Below are 25127 nucleotides of genomic sequence, written 5' to 3' on the forward strand. Positions count from 1 at the left end.
GGCTACCGTTCTGGACAGCTCAAGTCTATACCATCTCCCCTCAATTTTTTATACTTTTTACATTTTGGGATTTGTTTTCAACAAGGAAATTCTAACTTGCATGCAAACAATCCACAGACTAGAAACTTCCTAGGGAAACATTGTGCCACGAACTTCTCATTTTCAGAGAATACAAACCAATTCCATTGCAGCATACTTTATTTTTCTAACTTGGAAATTCAAAATTACGATACCTGTCTTGTTTTACTAACGGGGGAGGAAAGACTGGCTTTGCAAAGGACATGAAGCATGGTGTGTAATTTAGCAGAATTACTCATATTCCTGTCTTAAGGATTATCTACTTCCCCACCACCAGTAACCTGTGGTGGGTCTACCCATCTGCATGTACATCCAGAAATTCTCACTCGAAAGTGGCAAGTCCATACGATAGGTTCTTTGCATGACATGAAAAGTTAGAGGACGGATTTGAAAATTTTAGGACTAGGAAGTCGAACTTTTTAGTCAATTTGCTTTAACTTAACGCATTAAGTCGCGAGATTGATGACGTTTCAGAATTATCAGAAACAAAAGGTACTTCGTGTACAGTTCTTCACAGGAAATGGTAGGTGGCTCTTAAAAGAGCCTTTGGTTTATGCGGGAGAGGCGTTGTAGCAAGTTAATCCAGGATTCTATTTCCCCTTGGCCTTGTGGTGGCTCTCGGTCTTCTTGGGCAGCAGCACGGCCTGGATGTTGGGCAGGACGCCGCCCTGCGCGATGGTGACGCGGCCCAGCAGCTTGTTGAGCTCCTCGTCGTTGCGGATGGCCAGCTGCAGGTGGCGCGGGATGATGCGCGTCTTCTTGTTGTCGCGGGCCGCGTTGCCCGCCAGCTCCAGGATCTCGGCCGTCAGGTACTCCAGCACGGCCGCCAGGTACACCGGCGCGCCGGCCCCCACCCGCTCGGCGTAGTTGCCCTTGCGGAGCAGCCGGTGCACGCGGCCCACCGGGAACTGCAGCCCGGCCCGCGACGAGCGCGTCTTGGCCTTGGCGCGAGCCTTGCCGCCCTGCTTCCCGCGTCCGGACATGACCACCTGAACACTCTAGAGACGCTTGGCGAAACGCGCACCCAACCAGCACTTTTTATAGCCCTGATTGGGCGCGAAAAAGAAGGCTCTGCATTGGCTAAGCTCGTGGCTTTATTTTCTCCAACGAGAAGGCAGTTTGGGGAGTGTCGCGTTGTGATTGGGCAGAGCTAACTAGTGACGTCATGTTGACTAGCCACCAATCAGACCCAGGACTGTAACTTACACCTTATTTGCATAAGGGTTTCTATATAAACCGGACAAGTTGCGCCTTACCCGCCGTACAGTTTCGTTTTTCCTGAGCGCGTCCGGAGTCGTCCCGGCCATGCCTGAGCCAGCCAAGTCCGCCCCGGCCCCGAAGAAGGGTTCGAAGAAGGCGGTGACCAAGGCGCAGAAGAAGGACGGCAAGAAGCGCAAGCGCAGCCGCAAGGAGAGTTACTCGGTGTACGTGTACAAGGTGCTGAAGCAGGTGCACCCCGACACCGGCATCTCGTCCAAGGCCATGGGCATCATGAACTCGTTCGTCAACGACATCTTCGAGCGCATCGCGGGCGAGGCGTCGCGCCTGGCGCATTACAACAAGCGCTCGACCATCACGTCCCGGGAGATCCAGACGGCCGTGCGCCTGCTGCTGCCCGGGGAGCTGGCCAAGCACGCCGTGTCCGAGGGCACCAAGGCCGTCACCAAGTACACCAGCTCCAAGTAGACTTGCCAAGTAAGCGTCCTGTTAACCAATCCCAAAGGCTCTTTTCAGAGCCACTTAAACTTACTAAGGAAGAGCTGGTGCACTGTTTTTAGAGAAACGGGTGTTCTGGGTAGGTGACAGCGTCCCGGATCACGTTTTCCAGGGACACCTTAAGCACCTTTCGGGTCTTCTCCAGGAGGCTGGAGGTGGGTTTGACGCTGCCATGTTGACTGGGTGATGGGCTTGGTGGTACTCTGGACGTGACTGCAGCGTTGTGGTGGCGCTTAGCACCACCCTTCCCCGTGCGTTCCCGCGCTTGCCATGTCTACACCTGATAGTGGCCGTATAACCGGAAACCCCAAGGACAAAAGTCACAACCTGGAGCACTGAAGGGAAAGGAGAGTGGAGTGAGGCCAGCCTTTTGCTTGAACTCTGCGGACCAAGTGGAAACTAGAGGAACACGGGCGGGAAAGCCTCACAATTCATCCCACTTCCTCGTTCCAGAGGGGGGAGGTGGGTGCTAAAGCTTACGTTGAGTCTCCGAGGTGGTCTTGGGCGGAGGTAAGGCAGTCTTCGTGGTGCCCTCGCAGGGACTAAAGAGCCCTAAGGGCTCAGCTTTAGATATTTAAAGCAAGAAAAGGAGATTAGTGAATGCGGGCCTCCACGTGCTATTCGCCATTCTGCACATGTGGGCACAAGGTACAGCGAAGTTTTTGGGCTCCCTGGATAGGAGCGGAAACTCCGGGCTCTCGCTCCAGCTCCACCCCTTGCAAGGCTCTGAGTACTGATCTGCAGGATGGACACACCGCCAGCAGGTGCACGGCGTCCAATATGGCAGGTACAGTGCTCAGTGCATGTTAACTCCTCAGAACAGCTCTGTGAAGTGGGCACGGTCACCTCCCTTTCTCAAGTAAAGCAAAACAACTCACTTACCCAAGGCCACACAGCCAAAAAACAATAATAATAATAATAATAAAATAAGAAGAAGAAGAAGAACGTGAATGGAATTTAAGCTGCCAAATTTGAGTCCTCGCTTTTGGTAGGATTGGCTGCCATTTTTAGGGCATAATCCCTGCCCTGATGAGAAAGGAAAGTGTAAATGAAGGCCTTTGCTTTTATCATCCTTCTACAGTAACCCCTCATTTCTTCAGATTTATTGGGCATTAACTATGTTCCTAGCACCATGCTGGGCTCTTGGCCCCATCGGGCCAGTTCTTGCTGTGTCTTGCAGCAAATTGCATAAGGTACAGATCTCCACGTCTTCCCTCTGTAAAATGGGAATAACTCGGAGATGACAATGAGAGGTCTAAAGGAAGGTTGCAGCTCTTGGTCACTCAATGTTCCTTTGTCTTCTTGCCGGTATCTTTGTCTGTGTTAGAGTCACGTGGAATAACCAACGTGAAAACACGTTATGGCAGTAGTAAAGCATTTTGCTACCGGAAAGCCAGTAAATCAATTGCACTCTGGCCAGTTGCTACTTATGGTCCCCCGCCACCCTGTTGCATTAAGCTAGTAATGAAACTTCAGTAATTTTTATCTATTCCTCTTTCGAGTTTCCAAAAGAAATCTCTGTAGTAGTAGGCCAACGCAAAGTGACAAATAAAAGTTCTTCTGTGTCCACCTCCTTGCCAGTAGTCTTGTGACTTTGCTAGGATAAAAAGATGCCAAAGCAGATTTTAAAATGCTTTCTTGCCGCCACCAAAACCCCACTGTATTTCCCAATCCTTCCAACCAGTTAAACTAACATTTTATTTCGCCTTTAATACTCACTACAAGCCAGTCATTGTATATTGGGTTAGAAATGGAAATTCCTGAGTAAGACTCCATGATCTTAATTCTCAGTCACCACTGGGGGCCCTGAAAATTGGGAATCCTTTCATGGAAGAAAATTTGACAATCTCTTTCAAAACAATGCATCTATTTTTACACCCAGAAACCACCTCTGGGATTGTATTATTCGTGAAAATGTGCAAAATGACATATATGTACAGAGTTTTTCAGCAGCCCGGTTTATAGTACAAGAGACTAGAAGCAATCTGAGTGATCAAAAACAAAGCAACAAGTTACAGTGCATTATTCTGATGGTAAAAACAAATAGAAATGCTCTTTTTCATAATAACAGTAGCTAATATGTATTGTTTACCACGTGCCAGACGAGGTCCTAAAAGATTCCTCACATAAATTCCATCCTTTAATCTTTATAATAACCTTAGGAGTGAAATTACTACTATGCCTGTTTTATAGATTATAAAGTGGGGATTCAGAGAGGTTGAGTAAATGGCCTGAGGTTGCACAGCCAATAAGTAATGCAAACATACTTTTTAAAGAATCTAGCTTCAGAATCCACATTTGTAACCACTGGGTACTATTAGGCTTCTCCAGGTATCGATATGTGAAGGTCTCCATTACTGGCTAGTGCAAAAAGTAAGGCACAGGATAGTGTGCAGAGAATTTTGTATACGTATGTTTGTATGATTGTAAAATGCCTCTAGAAGGATACTAGATAAACTGCCAACAATTCAGGGAGGATCTTTTCAACTGTAACCCTTTTATGCTCTTCAAATTTTAATTTTTTTTTTAACTTTTATTTATTTTTGAGACAGAGAGAGACAGAGCATGAACGGGGGAGGGGCAGAGAGAGAGGGAGACACAGAATCTGAAACAGGCTCCAGGCTCTGAGCAGTCAGCACAGAGCCCGACGCGGGGCTCGAACTCACATACCGCAAGATCGTGACCTGAGCCGAAGTCGGACGCTTAACCGACTGAGCCACCCAGGCGCCCCTGCTCTTCGAATTTTAAATCAGGCATGCACTGCCCATAAATGAATGAATGAATGAACAAATAAATAAATCTAAGAATCCCCCTGCTCAAATACAGATAAAACACACATAATAAATGCCTTGGCAGAGACGTGTATGGAAAACCCAAGGAGCACAGGACAGGTGATATTACCGGTATGGGTGGGGATCATACAAAACAACATTCTAGGCAGAAGAAGTAGGAAAGTGGGTATCACATTCAAGGAATCAGTAATCCTTGGTGGGACTAAAGTCTACAAGGGGAGGCAGAAGGGAGCAGTCCATGGGCCCGAGCCATTAGTCTGATGGAATGTTATACCAAAGACTTCATTCTGTACTCTGCGCAGGCTTCTGAAAATGGCAGGCCTTCGGGATAAAGCAACTAACACGAATTGTGAAGAGCTTATCAAGTAAGATTCCGAAATATGCAAAATTCTACACGCCAATATAACTGGATGGCTATTTAAGTGAAGCAGGCTCTCAAATTATTTATTAAGTTAGTCCAGCATTCATAGGATCTCTTTGCTCCATGAGCATGAAGGAGAAAAAGAAAGTATCACTATTTTGGAACTAGTAGAAGAAGCTCAGAAGAATTTATGACCGGCTTAAAGGAAAGATTTCATATACAACATTGTTGCCTCTGTAGCCTATAATCAAAGAAGCCAATGGATGAGAAGTGCCCGCTTCGGAGATAAATGCTGGAAGGCTGTGCAACAATGTCTCGTGTTCCGAGGTCCTAGGAGACCCCCTTACAAATCTAATGACACTCCTCTGTGTTTATCACCTGCAAACAAACTGCTGGGTAGCAGCTTTGAACACTGGCACAGAACTCCATATGGGACGCAGTACGGTGTGCAGACAGGGCCTCACTGGCCAGGCTTGACTTTATATTCTACGTGAAGAAATAGAAAAGAAGTTGAAGAGGGTTTTATTTCATACGAGAGAAGTGGGCCTTATCTTCTACCATCCAGGAGGTCCTTCTTTCTAATTGGCCATTGCCAGGAGGAAGAGAATTCTTTGGTTTTTACTTTTTGGTGTTTAGTATAGAAACAGTCCCCATCTTCTTTCGTGCAAGTTTTTTTCTAAATCGGTTTCCTTTAACCTCACACTTAACTACAAGAATTTACGCTTCAGTCTGTCGCAGCTCACGTTGACAAGAGACAAGACAGTGAAAGAGCAGACCTAGGGCGGCCGACTAGTGACTAGGTCCCCGACGGACGTGGCCGCAGAAAGAAGTTCCCGCTCAAACCTCAGACCACGCCTCCTCCCCTTGAGTAACTTATGTTTTCTAAGAAAGCAGGCCACCGATTGATGCATTCTTCTGAAGTCTAAGGTGGGAGGAAGGGGAGTGTGAGAGGCGTGGACAGTGTGAGTAGAAGAGGGAGGCCTTCTCTCAGGTAGGGGCCAGAGGCCGGAGCCCTCAACCCTGTCCAGGCTTAGAATGACCTGAGAGCATTTTACCCCTCCCCAAACCAATTAAGTCAGTCTCTGGGGATGGTGTTTGGTACTAGGTATTTACATAGCACAGCAAGGCTCACAGCCAATGGTTAATAGGTGACCAGTGAGAAACGTTCTGTATACACTGAGGCCAAACATGTTAGAGAGCCTCAGACACAGTGGTTCTTACACTTCAGGTGCATCAGAATCTCCTGGAAGACTTGTTCAAACACAGATTGCTGAGCCCCACCCCCAGAGTGTCTGATTCAGTGGGTCTGTGACCACCAGGCCCAACATTTGCATTTTTAACAAGTTCCAGGTGATGCTGATAATTGCTGATCTGGGACCACACTTTGGCAGCCAATCGGCTGAGGCCACGACCCTTCCCCAGCCAATCGGCTAAGGCCATGATCCCTATAAAACCTTTGTGCTTTTGAAACCCGCTCTCTCTCGGGTATCTCACCGCTGCGTCCGTGCAGGTAGGGGATTGAGCTGGAGCTAGCTCGAATAAAGGCTCTTTGCTTTTGCATCGGACTCAGCTCCCTGGTGGTCTTTGGGGATCACGAATGCTGGGCATAACAACAGGAGCTGTGACAAAGGTCCGAATAGTCCGTGGAGCTTCAGGCCACGTGTGTAACAGGAAAATCATTAAGCATCGTGCACTAGGGGAATAAGAAAAGAATACGCATTGTTGCAAACCCCAATTATAAGTCAGACAAATCATCGGAGAGCCAGCAATTTGACCTCTGTGTGATCCAATCAGCCAGCGTAAAGAAAATTAATTTAATCCTAAAATAAGAGCGTTCTCTTGTATGGAAGCCACTAGTCTGGCATTGGAGAAACACTGGGAAAGAAGGCTGCGGAAGTTCCTGTGTAAGTGGCACATGGAGGGGAGGAGCGAGCCAGACAAATAAATTAACTAGTTAATTAAATCTGTTCTACGTCAGCTCCTGGCTGAGTAGTTTGTATAAAATAAAGCAAGGAAGTGGCTAGGGAGCTGGGAGTCACAAGTTTTTTTTTCAAAAATTTTTCAATGTTTGTCTCTCTTTGAGAGAGAAAGCGAGAGTGAGCAAGGGAGGGGCAGAGAGTCAGAGGACCTGAGGCAGGTTCCTCACTAACAGCGCTGACAGCGGAGAGCCCGACCCCACAAACCGTGAGATCGTGACCTGAGTCAAGGTCAAACGCTCCACTGACCGAGCCACCCAGGCGCACGATGTGAAGGAGGGTAGGCGGACAGGGACGGTGGACATCACTGGCATCAAGTGGAGAGAGAAACACCATCTAGGGGAAGCTACTCCAGGCGGAAGGGACCGTGCAAAGTACCCAAGTCAGCTCCCTGCTTGGCACCTTCCGGAACAGCCAGAGAGGCTGGTGTGGGCACAGCAAAGGGAGCCACGGGGGGAGAAGTTTTGAGGTTCCCACGTCTGCCTCTTCCTCGTAGTGCAACTTACTTCCTGCATAGAACCTCACAAACCCGAAGGTTCTCTAGGCAGCTGTTGAAAATTAGCGCCGCAAAATGAGAGCCGATGGCCTCACGTGCGCTAGGATCTGGATCTAGGGCAGCGAAGGGTATTCTTGTAAAACTCTCCCTAAAGAGGTGACTTCTAACAGAGGAATCCCGTTCTCCGCCATACCCCCAGCACCAGGCAGACTCTGGAACGACACTGCGTGAGTGATGACCCACAAATGTCTTTTTTCGCTTCATTTAACAATACATGGCCCTTAGAGGGCGTCTTTGGGGGGGGGGGTTCTTCTTAGCCTTAATCATCTACTTCATATTTTTAACTTTTCAAATTCCATCCCACTCTTGCAGACCCCAGGGCCAACAATTTTGGAAACAATCATCATGTTGGGAGGCCTATCGCAAGTTCTTAAATAGGCCCATAAGAAGACACGAATGCTGATGTTCATTAACATATTACTTATGGTGACGACAAATTGAGGACAGTCCTACTGGGCAATACTGAGGGAGTAGACAGGGAAAATTCCTGTTTCTAGAAGTTTTTCTGGTTACCGTTACTGCATAGGAAGCCAGCCCAAAATCTGGTACCATAAGAAACATTTCGTTATATTCGTGGATTCTGTGGTCAGGATGTGCTCCAAGATGTCTGGAGCTCAGGTGGGAGTTCACCGACTTGGGGTGACTCTCGGCATAGCTGCGGAGGGCGACAATCACCTGACGGCATCTTTATCCCCACGCCTGTGCGTTGACACTGTGGGCCAGACCACTGACGCGGGTCCGGGCTACTTAACAGTACGGCGGCCTCACAGCGGTCAGACTTCTCCTGTGGTGACTTAGGATTCCAACCGTGTCTCCCAACACCCCCGACCAGAAACTGTGACTTCCCACGTCAGAATTAACCTCAAAACGCTAACGAAGTCCGACAGCGTCCTGCCAGATGTCCACGAGACGATTCACTATGGACAGACGGGTGCAAAGGTGGGAGCAGGAATTTCAGTTAGAAAAGGCGCCTGAAAACCGGATGAAGGGCATAGAAGGTGGTGCCACCAAAGCCGCGCAGTCCTAAGGACCAGTCTTTGTAGAAGACTGTCCTGAGTAGGTCAGGCCTTCGGCCTCTCCGGTCGTGACCTGTAACAGCCATTCGTGCCCCCAGCCATGGAGACAGCCAAAGCACTCACACATTTCCAAAATGCGCCTGCAGGGGGCGGTACAGCTTTACTGGGGGGGGAAGGAGGAGGAGGAAAAAAATGAAAATCTGGGGATTAGGATGCAGCGCCTCAGTGATGAATATTTATCACAAGGGATACCTGCTAAGCAACGGCACCCGCCGGCCCCATGGTGTAATGGTTAGCACTCTGGACTTTGAATCCAGCGATCCGAGTTCAAATCTCGGTGGGACCTTCCGGGCTTCTCTTTGCCAATTTTTTTTTTTTTTCTATTTTTCTTCCCGTGATCTCTCTTAAAACGACCCTCTCCCCCTGTAAGGCAGCCCATACGAAGCCCTAACGACCAATAATATTACCGGAAGCCAGAGCCCGCCCGCGCCAGCGAGACCCCGCGGAGAAACGCGCACAAGAAGCAGTCTCCAATCCTGTAAACTGCTCCCAGATCCAGATTGGGGGCGGGGGGGGGGGCGGGACTCGTGTCTCCCACGTGTGCCCTTGGCTGGATCCCTACAGAGGAGGTTGTGCACACAGAAGGACTTCCGTTTTACGAGGAGTGGCCAGGTTACTGTGAGGCTGGAAAAGGCATCTGAGCTGAGAAGTGATCAATACCCGGTCTGAGCGGGTCCGCCCTCCCCGCGCTTGGCCTCCTCCATCGGACGCTCTCACCAAGCCCAGGCCCGCAGAGCGAACGGTCCCCTGCCCGTGGCCCCCAGCCCTTGCGGCCCCCCTCGACCCCTCGGAGCTTCCCGCGGCCCCCAGCCCTTGCAGGCCCCCTCGCCCCACCCCCTCCCCTCGGCGAGCTGCACGCTTCCGAGATTCCTTCTTGCACGTGAGTCGTGCTGCGTGGACGCCCGTGCTGGTCGCTTGCAGAATTCTCGCCGCAGCACGATCGCGGCCCTAACCTGCCCGCATCTCCTGCCTCGTCCGCCTGTCACTGTTCCTGCCCCTCGCAGGGTCCCGCGTCAGCTTCTAGTCACCAGCCGGGGTAAAAGTATTTCTGTTCTTTCCGTTCTTCCCCCCTCTCTTCTCGTTTTCTACCCACTCAATGTCTTCGCCCTTCCCCTCTGCCCTCGTGTTCTCCAAAAACCAACTTGCACCCTGCAGCCCTTCTCCCTGGGGCCGCCGCTGGCTCCCTGGCCCCGGGCGTCAGTGCCTCCTGCGTGTTCCCCTTCTCATCCCGCCTCGGGTTTCAATTCCTCGTGCAACAAACCCTCCCTCCTGCGCGAGGGGGAGGGGTCAGCCCTGACGCCCGCTCACCTTTCAGGTCTGGGTCCCACGGGCCCTGGTCGTGGCCGTGCACCCGGACTGACTCACGCATCCCAGAACCCATACCTGGTTCCTTCTCACTCCTTTTCCTTCCATGATCCCGAGTCTACACCCGCTAAGAACGAGATTTGCCCCCAGACCGGAGCAGAAGTCTCCCTGGAGATGAATGTCCACAACGAGTGGTCTTAATGAGGCCACTCAGTGGCTAAAGGGAGGAGGAGGGGGTCGGACCACCGTTTTTTTCGCCTGTTTTGGGCAAGAACTCACTTCAGGGAAAAAAGGCCCCTTTCCCTGCATTCCTGCCCAGCCCCCGAGGCCCGCCTCCGGAGCGCACTAATCGTGCGTTCGCTGAAGACTTCGGAGTGGGCACGGGAAGCGGACTTGGGCTGAGGGTGCTCCGATCTCGTCTCCGAGGGCGCAGGACGGAGACATAGGCTCCTGGACGGTGCCCTTGCTGGGCGCCCGCTCAGGTCACACCCGGGCTCTCAGCCGGCTCACCTGCGGGCGGGGGGAAACCCCCAGGAGGCGCCCGGCAGGAGCACAGACGTGCTGATAAACGGGGAGCCGCTGCTGCTCAAGTCAGGGGCCCTCCCTGAACCTCCCAAGGTCAAGGTCATTGGGATTCTTTTTTTCCTTTGGCGTCGGAAACTGTCATTGAACTAGTGTGTTCACCTCTGGCTGGCTTCGTGGAGGGATGAGAAATGTCGGGGCTTTCCCCGCGCAGGGTTGAAGGTGTTCTGTGTGAGGACCTTTTCCTTTTCCTCATCTGCGCCGGGTCTTGGCGGATTGAAGGACCCGCGGAGGATTTGCACCCTCCCTCCCGAGGAGTTCCTACCCACTCTGCGCGAATACGACCTGCACCTGTTCTAGGCTTCAGGAAAATTCCCAGCCCCGCTTTCCAGCAAGAACCACCCTGAAAAACTCGCTCTGCGAGGGGACCCAGCAAGAAGCCCGGTATTTACAGGGAGAACGGCGCGTTGCGGGGTTCGGTCCTCCGGGGTAGGGGTGTTGGAGGCGACCTGGTTTCGCGGCGCTTTGTTGCGCTTTGCCGTCTGTGTCCACCAGGGGGCGCGCCGTCCTCGCAGCGCCTCGCCGAAGAATCCTTTCATCTGGGGAGGCGGCCCGGCCCGGCTGTCCCGCGCCCACCGGCTCCGGATGAAAGCACCCAGAGCAAGCACGCAGCCGACGAAAGGGCGGCGGCGGGCGGAGGCCCCCGTGTCGCTCCAGCAGGTGCCAGGTCCGTACGCTACTCCGCTACGTCCAGGGTGCGCCCCACGACACGCATTCCCCGAGTCACGTGCGTTCGGTGGCCTCCCACACCCGCTTTCCGTCGGGGAGAGGACTGGAGGGCGCGGGGCTGGTGCCGGAGCCGCAGGGACCTCCCTCCCGCCACCGGACCCCACACACACGGGTGCTCCAGGGTCGCAGGGACCCTCCTCCCGTCCGGTCCCCAGTCCCTCCCCACACACACACACAGGTGCCCCAGGGCCGCAGGGACCCTCCTCCAGTCCCGTCCCCGGTCCCCCGCGCAAGTGCAGGGCCCGCAGAAGGAAATCAGCCTTGATAAGCAAGCGGAGTGAAGGACCGCAGGCCTCGGCCTCAGGTGTCCCCACCTCCCAGGGCGCGTGTGAGCCTCACGTGAGGTAACAATACAAACACCTGTCACAAAACCTGAACCTCGGTGACGGCTCGGCCCGGGTCACGACCTCACCTGTGCTCCTATTTAGGGGCCCGGAGCACCCCGTTCCGGAACCGCTTGGGGGGAATACGCAGGTAAAAGGGGGAGAGGGTTCGTGAGGTTTGGAAGCCGGTGTTTTCCAGTAAGACCCTGGGGTAGGAGATGTGCGACAGGTGAACGTCCACGACTCCATCCCGGAGGAGGAAAAGTCACCTGTGCTTATAGATCAGGGGACTTGGGCAAGAAGAACTATGTCACCAAATTAGGGGGCAAGGCGGCTAGGTGGGCCCCATGGTGTAATGGTCAGCACTCTGGACTCTGAATCCAGCGATCCGAGTTCAAATCTCGGTGGGACCTTAGGGTTTCCTTTTTCAATTTGATCCCCACCTTTCTATAAACTACTGGTCGTTTTACTATCTTTTCCAAACCGTTTCTATTCCGCTCCGTTCCATTCCATTTCATCCGCAGACACGTGACTGTAAGGGGGGAGGGAAGGGAAGGGAAGGAAGTCCCATCACTTTCATTAAGTTCCAGTATATTATTTTTCATATCCTGTACTTATGAAAAAGTATGTTTAATGTTTGGTTGCATGCTATTACGTTTAATGGCTGCTCTAACAAGAAGAAAAACATTTAAAGTAGAGAGACTTACACACCTGAAATAACTAAAAATCATACCTCAATTTTTATATGATTTTGTTTTAGACTAGGATAATTGGGTCATTAATCACAGCCTTTAAGCGTAAAAATGCAATATATTGGGATAAAATTCTGTGGCAGATAGAGAACAGAAATATTTTTAAAAGAGAATTCATGAGCACTTCCAACTCTTAAAAGCATGCCATATTTTTTTAATTGATGTATAAATAATATATAACATTATATTAGTTTCAGGTTTGTTTTAGATCTCACATATAAATGAGATCATAAGGTATTTGTCTTTCTCTGTCTTATTTCTTTCACCAAGTATATTTTTAGAGAATCTTAGTGCATGTAGATCGTTAAAGCTTTTAGTTTCCAATGGACAGTACTCAATCATTGATTGGATTCTTTCTTAAGTTTACATATGCTACAAGTTACATTCTTGGGAGTGATTTAAACTTATGAGGAAATATTTTAGAATAGCGCTGGAAAACGTGTGAAAGCACAAAAATACAGAATTAAAATTGCTTGAAACTGTTCTTGGTTCAAACAATGAAGTCATAGACTAAAGCAGCCCTTTTACATCATCTCTGACTGGTTCATTGCTAATTTTCAGGTGGACTTCCCCTACTGTTTGTGTACATTTGAGTTAAGGTGTTTTATTATGACTTTGTAAACTTTTATTGAAGAGTATTGTTTTAAACCTTCGTCGCTTAAATATCCAATAGTTTCCAAGCAAATTTTTTTCTGAGTTCTCTTATTAATTGCAACTACGTATTTGATTAATTTATATGTTGTATCTAAGTCACGAGTCTATCTGGAACTTGATTTTTAACATGGTTGAGAGTAAATGTCCATCTTTGTTTTCTTCCATAGGTCAAGTTAGTTACACCACCACCGTTTGTTTTAAAATCGCCTTCACTTGATGGAAATATTAGCTTTGTTGTATGTTAATTGCCTTGTCTCCATTTTTAAATATATCTATTTCCCTCTCTGTACACTTCGGACAATGCTAAAAATTTTCTGTTTAGAGTTTCTTTTAATACATTTTAATTCCCTTAGAGCATTCTTCCCTTAGGTTATTGAAATTTCCAGGTGCAGGGGAATAGGAAGATAAGGGGGGGGGAGGAGGGCTGAAGATTCCAATAATGTTTCATTTTTAATTTCCAGCTTCTGGTAAAGAGCTGAGGGCTAAGTCGCTTCTGGTGAACAGGGACATGAGCTCGTCAGCCTGGAGAGAAGCCTCTCTCTGCCTCATGACCTGCCTCAGGGCAAAGACACCTTGAGCACAACAGGGTCTCCTTGGCGAGCCTGGCAGGCTTTGAAGGGATGCAGAAAATAACGACGGCGGTCGTCAAAGTCTGGAGCATTTGTCTGAGGGCGCCTGGAATGATACAGCTCACGGTCTGCACGAATCGGGCCCAGGGCTCCGTCTCTGGGGACACGATCTGCACCCCAAGGACAGTCTGACCCTGTTTTTCTCTGCTCCGCCATTCCCTGTTCCTTCTTCTGATTGCCCCCACTCTTCTCCGGCTACTTGCAAAATAAACCAGAGCGTTGTCTGCGCTCTTTCTGAGGTGCCTGGAAAACTGCATCGACGGTCTGACAGCGCCCTGTCCTTCAGCAGGACCGCACTTACCTCGCCCGGTAGCAGCAAGAGACTTACAAACTGGGTGGCAGCTCGACATCCTGGCATCACACGAGGGTGGGTGTAATTCGCGTGAATCAAAGGATTTACGTGGGGAATCCGGGAAGGTTCACTCCGAGCTGGAGGCATCGGAAGCGGAGCCCGGGGCTGGAAGGGCCGGAGAACCTCCAGCAAGTTCAGCGCGCAGCCTTGCTTCCTGCGGCTGAGCTCCCAAAACGCTCGGCCCGTTTCCACAGACAGGGACTCGTTCAAGGTGCGGCCACGGCAGCCGAGGGCGGGGGCCCCACAGCGCCCGCCGAAAGTGTATCACTGAGTCCGGGAAGACGAGCGCGGATGAGGCCAAGCGCCGGGAGTGCAGCGAGCTGGACCTTTTCTGCAGGTGAACTCGGTCGCGGCCACGCGAACCAGGACCTCGTCTGCCTTTGATCACAGCCCAGCCCTCAGGAGCAAGGACGTTGGGGGTCAGATGGGATGGGGGGGGGGATTGAGGAGACATTCGGGAAGACACACAGCAGATTTGGGACACAAGGGGGGTGAGCCGCCCGGCTCCGGTGAGGATGGGGACAGGGTGCGCTGCGGCTCCTGCTCCGGGCACAGGTGACCGGGACGCTGCGCTGGACGGCGGCGGGGACCCCACGGAGCGCAAGGCGGCAGGACGGTCCCGCGCTGGGAGCTTGCTGGCGGGCGGGAGGGAGGATGCTGTTAAAGGAGCAAACTATGTGCGGGTCCGATGGGGGCAATTGGGGTGCCGAGGACACCTACTGGGAGCAGCGAAGCCGACGAAGCCCAGATCAAGGCAGCGGAAGAAGCCTCGGGAAGAACCGTGACGCCCAGGCGGAGGGATGAGCAGCAGGCGCAGGTGAGAGAGGTGGGCGCAGGTGTGAGCGGGGGAGGGGCGCAGGTGTGAGCGGTGGGTGGAGACGAGCGTGGAGAGCACAGGTGTGAGGGGGGCGCAGGTGTGAGCGGGGGAGGGGCGCAGGTGTGAGCGGTGGGTGGAGACGAGCGTGGAGAGCACAGGTGTGAGGGGGGCGCAGGTGTGAGCGGGGGAGGGGCGCAGGTGTGAGCGGTGGGTGGAGACGAGCGTGGAGAGCACAGGTGTGAGGGGGGCGCAGGTGTGAGCGGGGGAGGGGCGCAGGTGTGAGCGGTGGGTGGAGACGAGCGTGGAGAGCACAGGTGTGAGGGGGCGCAGGTGTGAGCGGGGGAGGGGCGCAGGTGTGAGCGGTGGGTGGAGACGAGCGTGGAGAGCACAGGTGTGAGGGGGGCGCAGGTGTGAGCGGGGGAGGGGCGCAGGTGTGAGCGGTGGGTGGAGACGAGCGTGGAGAGCACAGGTGTGAGGGGGTGCAGGTGTGAGCGGGGGAGGGGCGCAGGTGTGAGCGGTGGGTGGAGACGAGAGTGGAGAGCACAGGTGTGAGGGGGGCGCAGGTGTGAGAGGGGGAGGGGGCGCAGGTGCGAGTGGTGGGCGCAGGTGTGAGCGTTGGGCACAGGTGTGAGCGGCGGGCAGAGGTGTGAGCGGCAGGTGCAGAGGTGTGAGCGGCAGGTGCAGAGCTGAGGCGGGGCGGGATGGGGGGAAGGAAAATGAGGAGCGTGGGGGGGGGGGGAAGGATTTCTCCACAGCTGGCGCCTGGAGACCAGCACAGGTGCCGAGGCAGCAGCAGCAGCCGAGGCCGCATCACGGTGTCAAATATTCTATTTTAAACAAGAGTCTTCCGGGGTCGCCCCGGGGGGCTCAGTCGTTAGGCATCGACTGCAGCTCAGGTCACGATCTCCCCGTTCGTGGGTGCGAGCCCCGCGCGGGGCTCTGTGCTGCCGGCTCAGAGCCTGGAGCCTCTTCACATTCTGTGTCTCCCTCTCTCTTTGCCCCTCTGTCTCTCTCTCTCTCTCTTTCAAAAATAAGTAAACATTAAAAATATTTTTAAAAAAAAAGAATTCAGCTCATTGGCTTTCAGTTTTGGGTTTTCATCCCTCCCCTTCCCATTCTTGTTGATTTCATATTAATTTTTGAAACCGTAGAACCTTCAAAATGTAGCTTTGGAAAGGTAAAGGCTTACCAGAAAGGACCGTCAGAGAAACGTTCTTCCATATTCCTTTACGCCCAGTTCTACCCTTTTACATCACCAGCTTCCCTGGCCATCTGTGACTAATACTGCGTGTGTACGTGTTCCTCGCTCTGGACATTTAAGGGGAAAATGCTTTTAGGGGCCAAACAAGCAGAATACGTCGAAGGGGACTGGTCTTGCCCAACAGGAACGTCTTCACCACTAAACTCCTGTATGAACATGATCACTCGAACTTTCCCTTCGGCTGTCTTGCCCTGTGGGGGTCCCGCTGTTCAGAAGAGTCTCTGTCCCCTCGTCACAACCCGGGCACACATTAAGAAGTATTTCGATTAGTAATTTTCTTCGTAAAATTTGTCTTCTGCAAATGTGTCAGAAGGACTATTTTGCTTCCTCGTTTGTCCATGGAATTTGGTGTCCATTTGGAATGTTTTATTCTAGTGGATTCCAGTGTTTTCTGCCATTTCACATCCAACTTCTTTGCTTCTTGTGTTTCTCCTAACGTTCCCGTGAATCTAGTTTGCGCACGTATGGACAAGGAGAGGCTAGAAAAGACACCTTCCCGGTGCCGGCCCATAACGTTGCTTCGGAGAAGAATTTGCAGCCCATTACGATGGACTCGAAATGAGTGTCATAAAATCGTGGCAGGAATAGACACGGGAGTGAAAGACGCAGAAAACCCCACCCAAGTAAAAAGGCAGGTTTGCAGTAACCAGCGGCCTGCGCAAAAGTAAGCAATGCTTCTCCTTGAGGCCTAAGAAAACTGCACGACAACGGTCACGTGCCCCCTCAAGGTGCGCCGACCGCCTGCCGGAAGGAAGGACGCTCGGCACCTGTCACCTTCCCCTTCTCCCTCCTCGAGGAGGATTTGCCTCTGCTCCGAAACGAGCCATGAGAGAGTCATGCTGTCATGTGAAGGAGAAAGGATGAACATACCACACGTTTCTAGAAATCAGGTACTATGTCAGAGGGGACTACTGTGAGCCCGAATGCACATTTTCCACCAAAAGGTCCAGTTAGCAGAGGATGGTTTCGATCCATCGACCTCTGGGTTATGGGCCCAGCACGCTTCCGCTGCGCCACTCTGCTCCGCGGGAGGCGCCGCGGCTCTTACGTTTTATCACGCGAAGGAGCAGCCCCTTCGCCGGGCTGCCCCTCGCCTCTCCCGCCCCTGTCCCCCCCCGCCCCCCACCCCCCGCTCCCGCCTCGGTCGCTGCCGGGCCGCCTTCTCCGGGAAGCAGGTGGCGCGGCGGCCCGAGCGGCTTGCTCGGCAGCGGGAGCGCGGACGCGCCCCCGGGAGCTGCTCTGGGCTCGGCCGCCCGCTGGCGGGGGGAGGAAGGCACACGGACGCCGGGCCGACCGCCCCGCCCGCGCGCCGCCCCTTCGCCTGGCAACCGGGGTGAGCCGGGTACCCCCCCTGCTCCCTGCGCCCCGCTCCCGCTGCCCGCGCGGTGGTGGCCGCAACAGGTGTCCCCTGCGCCCGGTTCCCGCGGCCCCTGCGCGGCTGTCCTCGCGCGGCGTGTGGCACCAGATCCCGCGCCGGCCTCTCGGAAACTGCCTTCCCGGCTCCGGGACGCGCAGGGCGTGGGGGCCATCACCCTTGCCGGGGAGGAGAAGTAGTTCTCTCTCCAGCCCTCCGGTCTCAGTAACTCAGTAACAACAGCAGCGCAAAAGAAATCGTTTACTAACGTGCACGCCTCACGCGTACCCGCAGGACGAGGAGCTCCGCCCAAATCCCAATCCCCGCCCCCCCCCCCGGCCGCTGAAGACGCGAGAAAAGAGTTGGGGGGGGAGGGGCGGCAGGGGAGGTGACCGGGTCGCGCACGGCAAGCCAGCGGACGTTTGGGACACAGCTCTGTCCGTGCCTTCTCCCTGACGAGGGTCGACACCTTTTGTGTTTCCCGGCACGGAGGGGAAGACGGACAACTTTGTAAACTTCCGCCCGGCTTTTAGGCACATGGGGGTGGACGGGGGGTGGGGGAGGGGGAGAAGGGGGGCGGTGCAGAGAGCCTCTCGTATCTGCGGCTTCTCCACTGCCTTCCGCTCACAACAATCCTTACGCCACAGTGGCCCGTTCCTCCAGCCTTCGTTCCAGCCACTGCATCGGAGTCTTTCCTTCTCTCGGAGGCAGGCTGAGCCACTGGGCAGCTAGACCGAGGTTAGGAAGACGCTGCAGAGGAGGAAGGTGACCGATTGATGTGCACGACGTGCATCCCGGCCAAACAGATCCGTGCCCCCAGCACAGGACCGGGCCCACAAGATTTGGAGTCTGGGCCCTTAGCCTCCAGGGAGGAAGCCTCTGGTCTTCCTCCCCAGCCGGGTTCCCTGAGGCCCACGCGGTCACTGGACCTCTCCCTGCCCCCACCCCACCCAAGCCTCCAGAGCCCCAGAGGGTGCCCACCGGGCACCGGAACACAGCCTCCCTCAGTCTACCTTGATTTCAGTTTCCTCACCTACTCGTTCGCCTTCTCTCTGCCTTACTTCTTTTTTAACATTTCTCGCAAGGCCCGTCTATGACACGGGATTCCTTCTACTTCTGCTTGCCGGAGAAATCCCTTCTTCACTCCGGAGGATAGTTTCACTGCATACGGAATCCCGCCCCGGTAGTTTTTTCTCTCAACGCTTTACACATTTCCCCCGCGCTGATTGCATGAGTCCTAACCCGCGGTTCCCTGGAGACCTCTTTCCATTTCCTCCGGCTGAAGGCAGCATCAGGGCCCAGGGGACGCTGCCCCTCCCGACACACCTGATCCAAGATGCTGACCTGCCAAAGCTAAGAGGCGCCCAAATCCCAGCGAGGGGAGCAGCCAGGCGGACGAAGGGACAGTATCCTCCCGTCTTGTGACACTGTACCTGGGAGGGTCCAGATCGCCTCCCCAGAGACCATCACGGGAGCGGGCTCCTCAAAGCCGACTATACTGGACTGCATGATCAAGAAAGTGTTCTCGGGAGACTTTGGGATAAGACTGATCCCTGGGAAATTCTGCACCGTCTGTGAGTTAGGATGGCCCACGTTCGGTGCAGGCTGGCCTCTGAGGGCACCCTAGATGTCCCCACGGTCCGAGCTGTTTATAAAGTAGTTGCTGGAGACCCTGGCCCCTCCGATCAATTCCCATACATTGCTCAGTGGCTGGAAACAGCCCAAGTCCAGCCTCCTTGGGTCCGGTTCTGCGTTAATAGTAAGGGACAATGTAGGGTCTTGGTGGCACAGGCCGAGAAGAAGACCTCACAGCAGGAAAAAACGCCCCCCGTCCTCCCAGAAAATTCAGAAGCCCTTGCATTTCCACCACCATATGCCCTCTATGCCCCACCGCTCGAGAGAGGGGAACCTCACCTGCCCGACAGCCCACCTCCGTCGGTTTCGCCTCCACCAGCGGCTAGCCCACCCCTCCCGGCGTCACCCGAACCGGTGCTTGGGTCTGTGGCCCAAGGTCCAGGACCCCCAACGGCAATGCAGTTGCCGTTACGGGAAACAAGGGGTCCACAGAGAATATAGGTCCCGTTAAGACCCCAAAAGAGGGAGGATCGGTTTTCTGCTACCGACCGTTCTCCACTACTGACCTCCTCAACTGCAAACACCACACCCGCCCGATCTGAGAGGCCGCAGGCGACGACAGAACTCCTGGAGTCCCTGGCCCAGACCCCCCGTCCTGCCTGGGTCGACGGTAAGCAGCCTCTGCTCACCCTTTTCAACACGGAAGAGCGCCCACGAATTGTCATTGAAGCCAGAAAATGGCTCCAGACCCAGGCACCAGGTGGACAACTAGACGTTGAGTGTTGGGCACGGGAGGCTGTGCCCGAAGAGGAGCCCCGCCGGGACCCCCACACGGAGGAGGGAAGGGCCCGGTTACAGAGATACCAGCTCACCTTCCTCCAAGGGGTAAAAGCGGGGCCAGAAAGCCCACCCGCGTGGCAAAAGTATCCGAGGTCCTACAAAAGCCAGAAGAGGGTCCAGCTGACTTCTATGACAGATTATGTGAGACCTACAGAGTTTACTCTCCATTCGGCCCAGAAGCCCCCCAAAACCAGCGCATGGTCATTGCTGCCTTCGTGGGACAGGCCCAGTGTGACATTAGACAGAAGCCCCAAAACCGGGAAGGATTCCCTGGAAAGAAGGCCACCAAACTATTGGAAATCGCCAACAGGGTTTTTGTAAATCGCGACCAAGCTGCCAGAAAGGAGGCGGACCGAAGAACGGAACAACCGGCAGCTCTCCTGGCCGCGGCCTTGGGGCGCCACCCCCGCCGGACGGGCCCCCACGGACACCCTGAGGAATGCAAGAACAAAAGAGAAGGGCGCCGCTGACACAGGATCAGTGTGCCTTCTGCAAGGGACGTGGACCCTGGAAAAATGAACGTCCCAACCGCCGCAAGGGAAAAACGAAAACTTCCCCACCCAGCTACCAGCCGGAACCACCCGAGGCCGGCCTGATCGGACCGGCACGAGTGGACCCTGATTGGGAACGACCAGGCTCTCTCCAGCTGGGCCCCCACGAGCCCATGGTCAAAATGAAGGTAGAGGGCCAGACAATAGACTTCATGGTCGACACCGGAGCCGAACACTCCGGTGACACACAGGTGGCACCTCTGTCGGGTCACAAGTCACCATCGTAGGAGCCACTGGGCCGCAAACCCGAAGGCCATTGCGCGGTCCCCAACAGTGCCGGCTGGGGGTCACCAGGAGGTTCATGAATTCCTGTGTCTACACGACTGCCCGCTGTCACTGTTAGGTGAGACCTCCTGGCCAAGCTGAGAGCAGAAGTAGCCTTCACCTCGGGTGGACAGACGCAACGGCACCTAAACAAAGAGGCCCAACCCATGGTTTTGTCCCTGATGAATCCACGGGAAGAGGGACAGGTTATATACTTGCCCTCCCGGTGAGCCAACAGCGGCCCCCAAACTAGAAGCCGAACTCCCTTCAGTTTGGGCGGAAGGAACCGCCCTGGTCTGCCAAAAAACCACCGCCTGATACTAATTGACCTAAAGCCTGGGGCCCGACCTGTCAAAATACGCCAAGATGGGGTCCCACGGGAGGCACGCCTGGAGATCCAGACACACTTGGACAGGCTACTCAGATGGGGATTTCCGAAGCGATGCCAGTCCCCGTAGAGTACTCCTCTGCTGCCCATAAAAAAGCCTGGGACAAATGACTACCATCCTGTACGGGACCCAAGAGCCATTAATGACGCGGTCGTCATGCCGCATTCAGCGTTGCCTGACCCATACGCTCTACGAGGACTCACATCCTTGGGAGCAGGATGCCTTCTGTGTCCAGTCGGCGCCTAATCGTCAACCCTTATTCGCCTTTGAGCGCAAACCCAGCCACGGGGGCAAAGGGGCGATTCACTCGGACTAGACCGCTGCGAGCCTTCAAAAATCCACCCATCTTATTCAGTGGGACGCTGGCATCTGACTTAGCCAGGTTTCCGGAACAGGACCTAGGACGTGTCCTCCTCCAACGTGGACGATCTCCTGCCGGCCAGTCCCACGCGGACCCAATGCTGGGAGGGAACCAGGGCCCCACTCAGGCTACTGGCAGAGGCGGGATACCGGGTGTCAAAGAAAAAGGCACGGATCTGCCGACAGGAGAGTTAAATATCTGGACTTCAAAGTCACCCAAGGCCAACGGATGCCGGGAGCGGGAAGGAAACAGGCAGCCTGTGCCACCCCGGCTCCCCCTACCCGCCGGCAGGTCCGAGAGTTCCCGGGAGCGGCAGGATTCTGTCGGATATGGATGCCAGGGTGCTGAGCTGGCCAGGCCGCCACACGAGACACGACAGGGAAAAGAAAAGGCCTTCACCACCGTACAAACAAAACTCACAGAGGCACCGGCCTTGGGGGCTCCCAGATGTATCGCGAGATTCCAACCTGTTCGCACGTGAGAAGAATGGGGAGGCCCTGGGGGTTCTCACCCAGCGATTTAGGCCTTGGCGAAGACCGAAGACCGGTGGCGTGCCTTTCAAAGCAGACTGACTCAGTTGCTGCAGGACGGCCACCCTGAGGGCACTGGGAGCCACCGCACTTCTAATCAAGGATGCGGACAAATGCCCGTGGCGACCAAACCTAAACGTTAGGTTTCCCGTTCTGTTATTTCCTTGATGGCTGCCGGCGGGCAACACTGGCCACCGTGCGCTCGGGTGACCCGGTACCAGGGACGGCTAAGTGAGAACCGACGAGTAAGACCGGAAGCCGGAAAAACCCTAAACCCCGCCTCTTTCTTGCCCGCAGGGCATGATTGTCCGGAGGCACTGGACGAAGTCTGTTCTGGCCGAGCCGACCTATCAGACAGGCCCTTACACAATCCTGACCTCATCCTGCGCACCGATGGCGGCAGCTTCACGAACGAAGGCCAGACACACCGTCTGGCTAGTCTCCGCGCTAGTCTCCGATTGTGAGGTCGTAGAAACAGAGGCCCTGCCGCAAGGACGGTCGGCCCAAAGAACGGAGCTGTGGGCCCTCCTCAGAGCACGGGAACTCGGGAAGGACAAAAGGGCCGACACGGACAGTGACTCGCACCGCGCCTTCGCCGCTCCACGCGCACGCGGGGCCCTATACAAGGAGAGAGGACTTGCGGCGGCAGGAGGAAGCGAAATCAAGACCCGGGAAGAAATCCCACAACTATTAAGGGCAGTCTGAGAACCCAGGGAGGTAGCAGTCACCCGCTGCAAGGGACACCAGAGAGGAAAGGACTGACTCAGTGTCAGAAGGTAGCTGCCGGGCACACGCCGCAGCTCAACAAGCAGCGGGAGAACGAACAACGCCCCCAAAGGTCACGCTGGCCCTGGAACTGCCCACCGCCCCGAGGTACACGATCCAAGAGACAAAACGGGCACAGCAGGGAACAGGAGGCCAGACAGAAGGATGGTGGGTGCCTCCAGACCAAAGAGTCTCCGTACCGGAGCCGCTAGCCGGCCTGGTGGTTCTCCGACAGCCTGGGCTCACCCACCTGGGAAAACCTGCCCCTGAGACCTTACGGAGCCGTTACTATGTAATCGGCTCCCGTCCCTCCGTGCCTCGGCCTCTCAACACCGCCTCCTCGGTGCGCGAAATAGCGCCAAACAAAGCCCCACCGGGCCCAAGGGAACCCAACGCTGTGGTCAGGCACCCTTCGAGGATTTGGAGGTAGACCCAGGAGAGGATACAGATACCTCCCGGTATTCATCTCCACGGTCCCGGGCTGGGCGGAGGCCTCCCCCACACGCACCGAACACGCAAGAGGGGTAACCGAGGCCCTGCTAAGGGATATCATTCCCAGACACGGAACGCCCCTAACCATAGGCCCAGACGACGTCCGGCTTTCTTGGCCGAGGCAGTTGCAACAAGTAGCCAGGACCCGGGTATCCAGTGGGACTCACACGCGGCCTTCCGGCCCCAGAGTTCAGGGAAAGTGGAACGTGTGAACCGGGCCCTCAAATGAGCTCCGGCAGAACTCGGTCAAGAAACTAGTCTGCCCTGGGCTGAAATACTGCCCCTGGGCCTGCCGCAAGTACGCGGCACCCCTCAGCAAAAGTAGGATTCTCCCCCTTCGGGATGCCGTACGGGAGACCACCCCCCTTGATTCAACTCCAAGGGGACATCAAGGAATGGGGAAACTTAGAGGTCCATAAACAATTGCAAGGGCTAGGACAAGTGGTTCTTGGCCCGCAGGAATATTCTTTGCTTGTGGAACTAATGCTGATTTGTGCCCGCCTGCTGGCCGGATGGGAATTTGCGCCTTTGCACTCCTAGCCCCCCAAGCGAGTATTCTCCCCGACAACCAATCTCTTACCGTTCCCTGGGCTGCACATACCCGGTCCAACCGAGCTATCCAAGCTACGCCTCTACTAATCGGGTTGGGACTCACTGCCGGAGTAAGTACTGGAGTTGGGGGAGTAGCCTCATCGATTTCCTTTCACCAAAACCTATCCCAAGATCCGACAGACGACGTAGAACAGGTTGCAAAGTCCCTGGTGGACTCCTTAGCAGCAGGGGTATGACAAAATAGAAGAGGGTTCGACCTGTCCGGGGCTGAGAAGGGGGGAAATACGCCTCTTCCTAAATGAGGAAGGTTGCTTCTACGCAAACCAAGGAGGAATAGTCAGAAATACGGTCCAACAGCTGAAGGAAGGGGTCTCGGACGGAAGGCGAGAGCTGTCAGAATCCTGGGGGTTCTGGAATGACATACGGAAACGGGGCCCTTGGATTCTGCCCTTAGTTGATCCCCTCCTAACGCTTTTGATAGCCCTCCTGTTTGGCCCCTGTGTTCTCAATGTGATAACCCACTTTGTTTCCTCTTGGGTAGAGACAGTAAGGCTTCAGACGGTGGCGGGAACCAGAAGCCCTAACTACGATTACAGCCCCTTGGATGACGGGGGGGGGGGGGGAGGGAACCCCTGACTGCACAACCTCTGCGCCCCCACTCAGCAGAAGTACCAGAAGGGTCGCCGCCTTCCTGTTACAATGCCAGGACTCCCTTCACTGCTAATATAAAACTTTGATGTTCTCTAAGTCCGCTAAGGGCAGCTTGAGAATCAAGAGGGGGGAATGAGAAGGAGAAAATAAGACACATCATGGCTGTCCTCAGAGACTTCTTACATAAGGTCTGAGATGTGCAGTTCTTTCCCTGGTAATTCACCGTGTGAGGGGACGGAAGCATTCTGTGCCTAGGCCCGTCTGTCTGTCTGCGGGTTCCAACTCTGCATCCCCCACGCCCAGGTCCCTCTCCTCGTGAAGGCGGCATGCGTCTCAGTCAGACCGTGCCCAGGGGTCATGTCCTCGGCAGGGTGATGGCTCACAAAGCCACGAGGAGTCTCAACCCCATGACATTGCAACATGAGACGACTTAATTTTCCTCCAACCGCTGCCTTCAGACTGGTCTTGTTAAACCTCTCTTTCCATCCTGTGGGCCAATTCCGTAAGTTTGAGGACACATTTATTTCAATGTCCCCCCTGTAGGGCTGGGGGCAGAGAGGAAAGGGAAGTAAGGAAGATGGCGGATAGACGGAGGGGGCAGGTGCTCTGTCTTCCGAGGACGCAGGAGGGTGCAGGGTCAGACGCAGGGTCAGACGTCCCCTCTCCACTGCCAGGCCTGGCTCATCCATTGACTGGGGAGCAAAGGAGGGAAAGAGACCTTTGTCCCCTCACATGACTGGCCGCTGCCCAAGGCCTCTCCCTGTTGTGGGTGCTGCTTCTCGGGCTCACGAGGACTGGCTTGCACAACTTCCGTGCAGGTGCACCTCTGAGCCACCACTCGCCC

General features: G+C 54.5%; 2 protein-coding genes and 3 non-coding genes across 5 annotated transcripts; 3 read left to right on the plus strand and 2 right to left on the minus strand.

The window, feature by feature from the left end:
- Positions 1-586: 586 nt before the first annotated feature.
- On the minus strand, positions 587-1096 carry LOC115514802 (histone H2A type 1-E). Its single transcript, XM_030316988.2, has one exon. The coding sequence runs from the start codon at positions 1059-1061 to the stop codon at positions 669-671; it is 393 nt and encodes a 130-aa protein (XP_030172848.1). The 5' UTR covers positions 1062-1096; the 3' UTR covers positions 587-668.
- Positions 1097-1368: 272 nt separating this feature from the next.
- On the plus strand, positions 1369-1787 carry LOC115514825 (histone H2B type 1-C/E/F/G/I). The gene has a single exon (XM_030317016.1). The coding sequence runs from the start codon at positions 1384-1386 to the stop codon at positions 1762-1764; it is 381 nt and encodes a 126-aa protein (XP_030172876.1). The 5' UTR covers positions 1369-1383; the 3' UTR covers positions 1765-1787.
- Positions 1788-8769: 6982 nt separating this feature from the next.
- Positions 8770-8841, plus strand: TRNAQ-UUG. The gene has a single exon. It is a non-coding gene; the product is annotated as a tRNA-Gln (tRNA).
- A 2994-nt stretch (positions 8842-11835) lies between these two features.
- On the plus strand, positions 11836-11907 carry TRNAQ-CUG. The gene has a single exon. It is a non-coding gene; the product is annotated as a tRNA-Gln (tRNA).
- A 5003-nt stretch (positions 11908-16910) lies between these two features.
- Positions 16911-16982, minus strand: TRNAM-CAU. Its single transcript has one exon. It is a non-coding gene; the product is annotated as a tRNA-Met (tRNA).
- Between the last annotated feature and the right edge of the window lie 8145 nt (positions 16983-25127).

The sequence above is a fragment of the Lynx canadensis genome, chromosome B2 (assembly GCF_007474595.2).
Source record: "Lynx canadensis isolate LIC74 chromosome B2, mLynCan4.pri.v2, whole genome shotgun sequence".
NCBI lineage: Eukaryota > Metazoa > Chordata > Mammalia > Carnivora > Felidae > Lynx > Lynx canadensis.

Excerpts from the sequence above, each read along its gene's own strand:
- LOC115514802 (XM_030316988.2), bottom strand. The coding sequence starts at position 1,061 with ATGTCCGGACGCGGGAAGCAGGGCGGCAAGGCTCGCGCCAAGGCCAAG.
- LOC115514825 (XM_030317016.1), top strand. The coding sequence starts at position 1,384 with ATGCCTGAGCCAGCCAAGTCCGCCCCGGCCCCGAAGAAGGGTTCGAAG.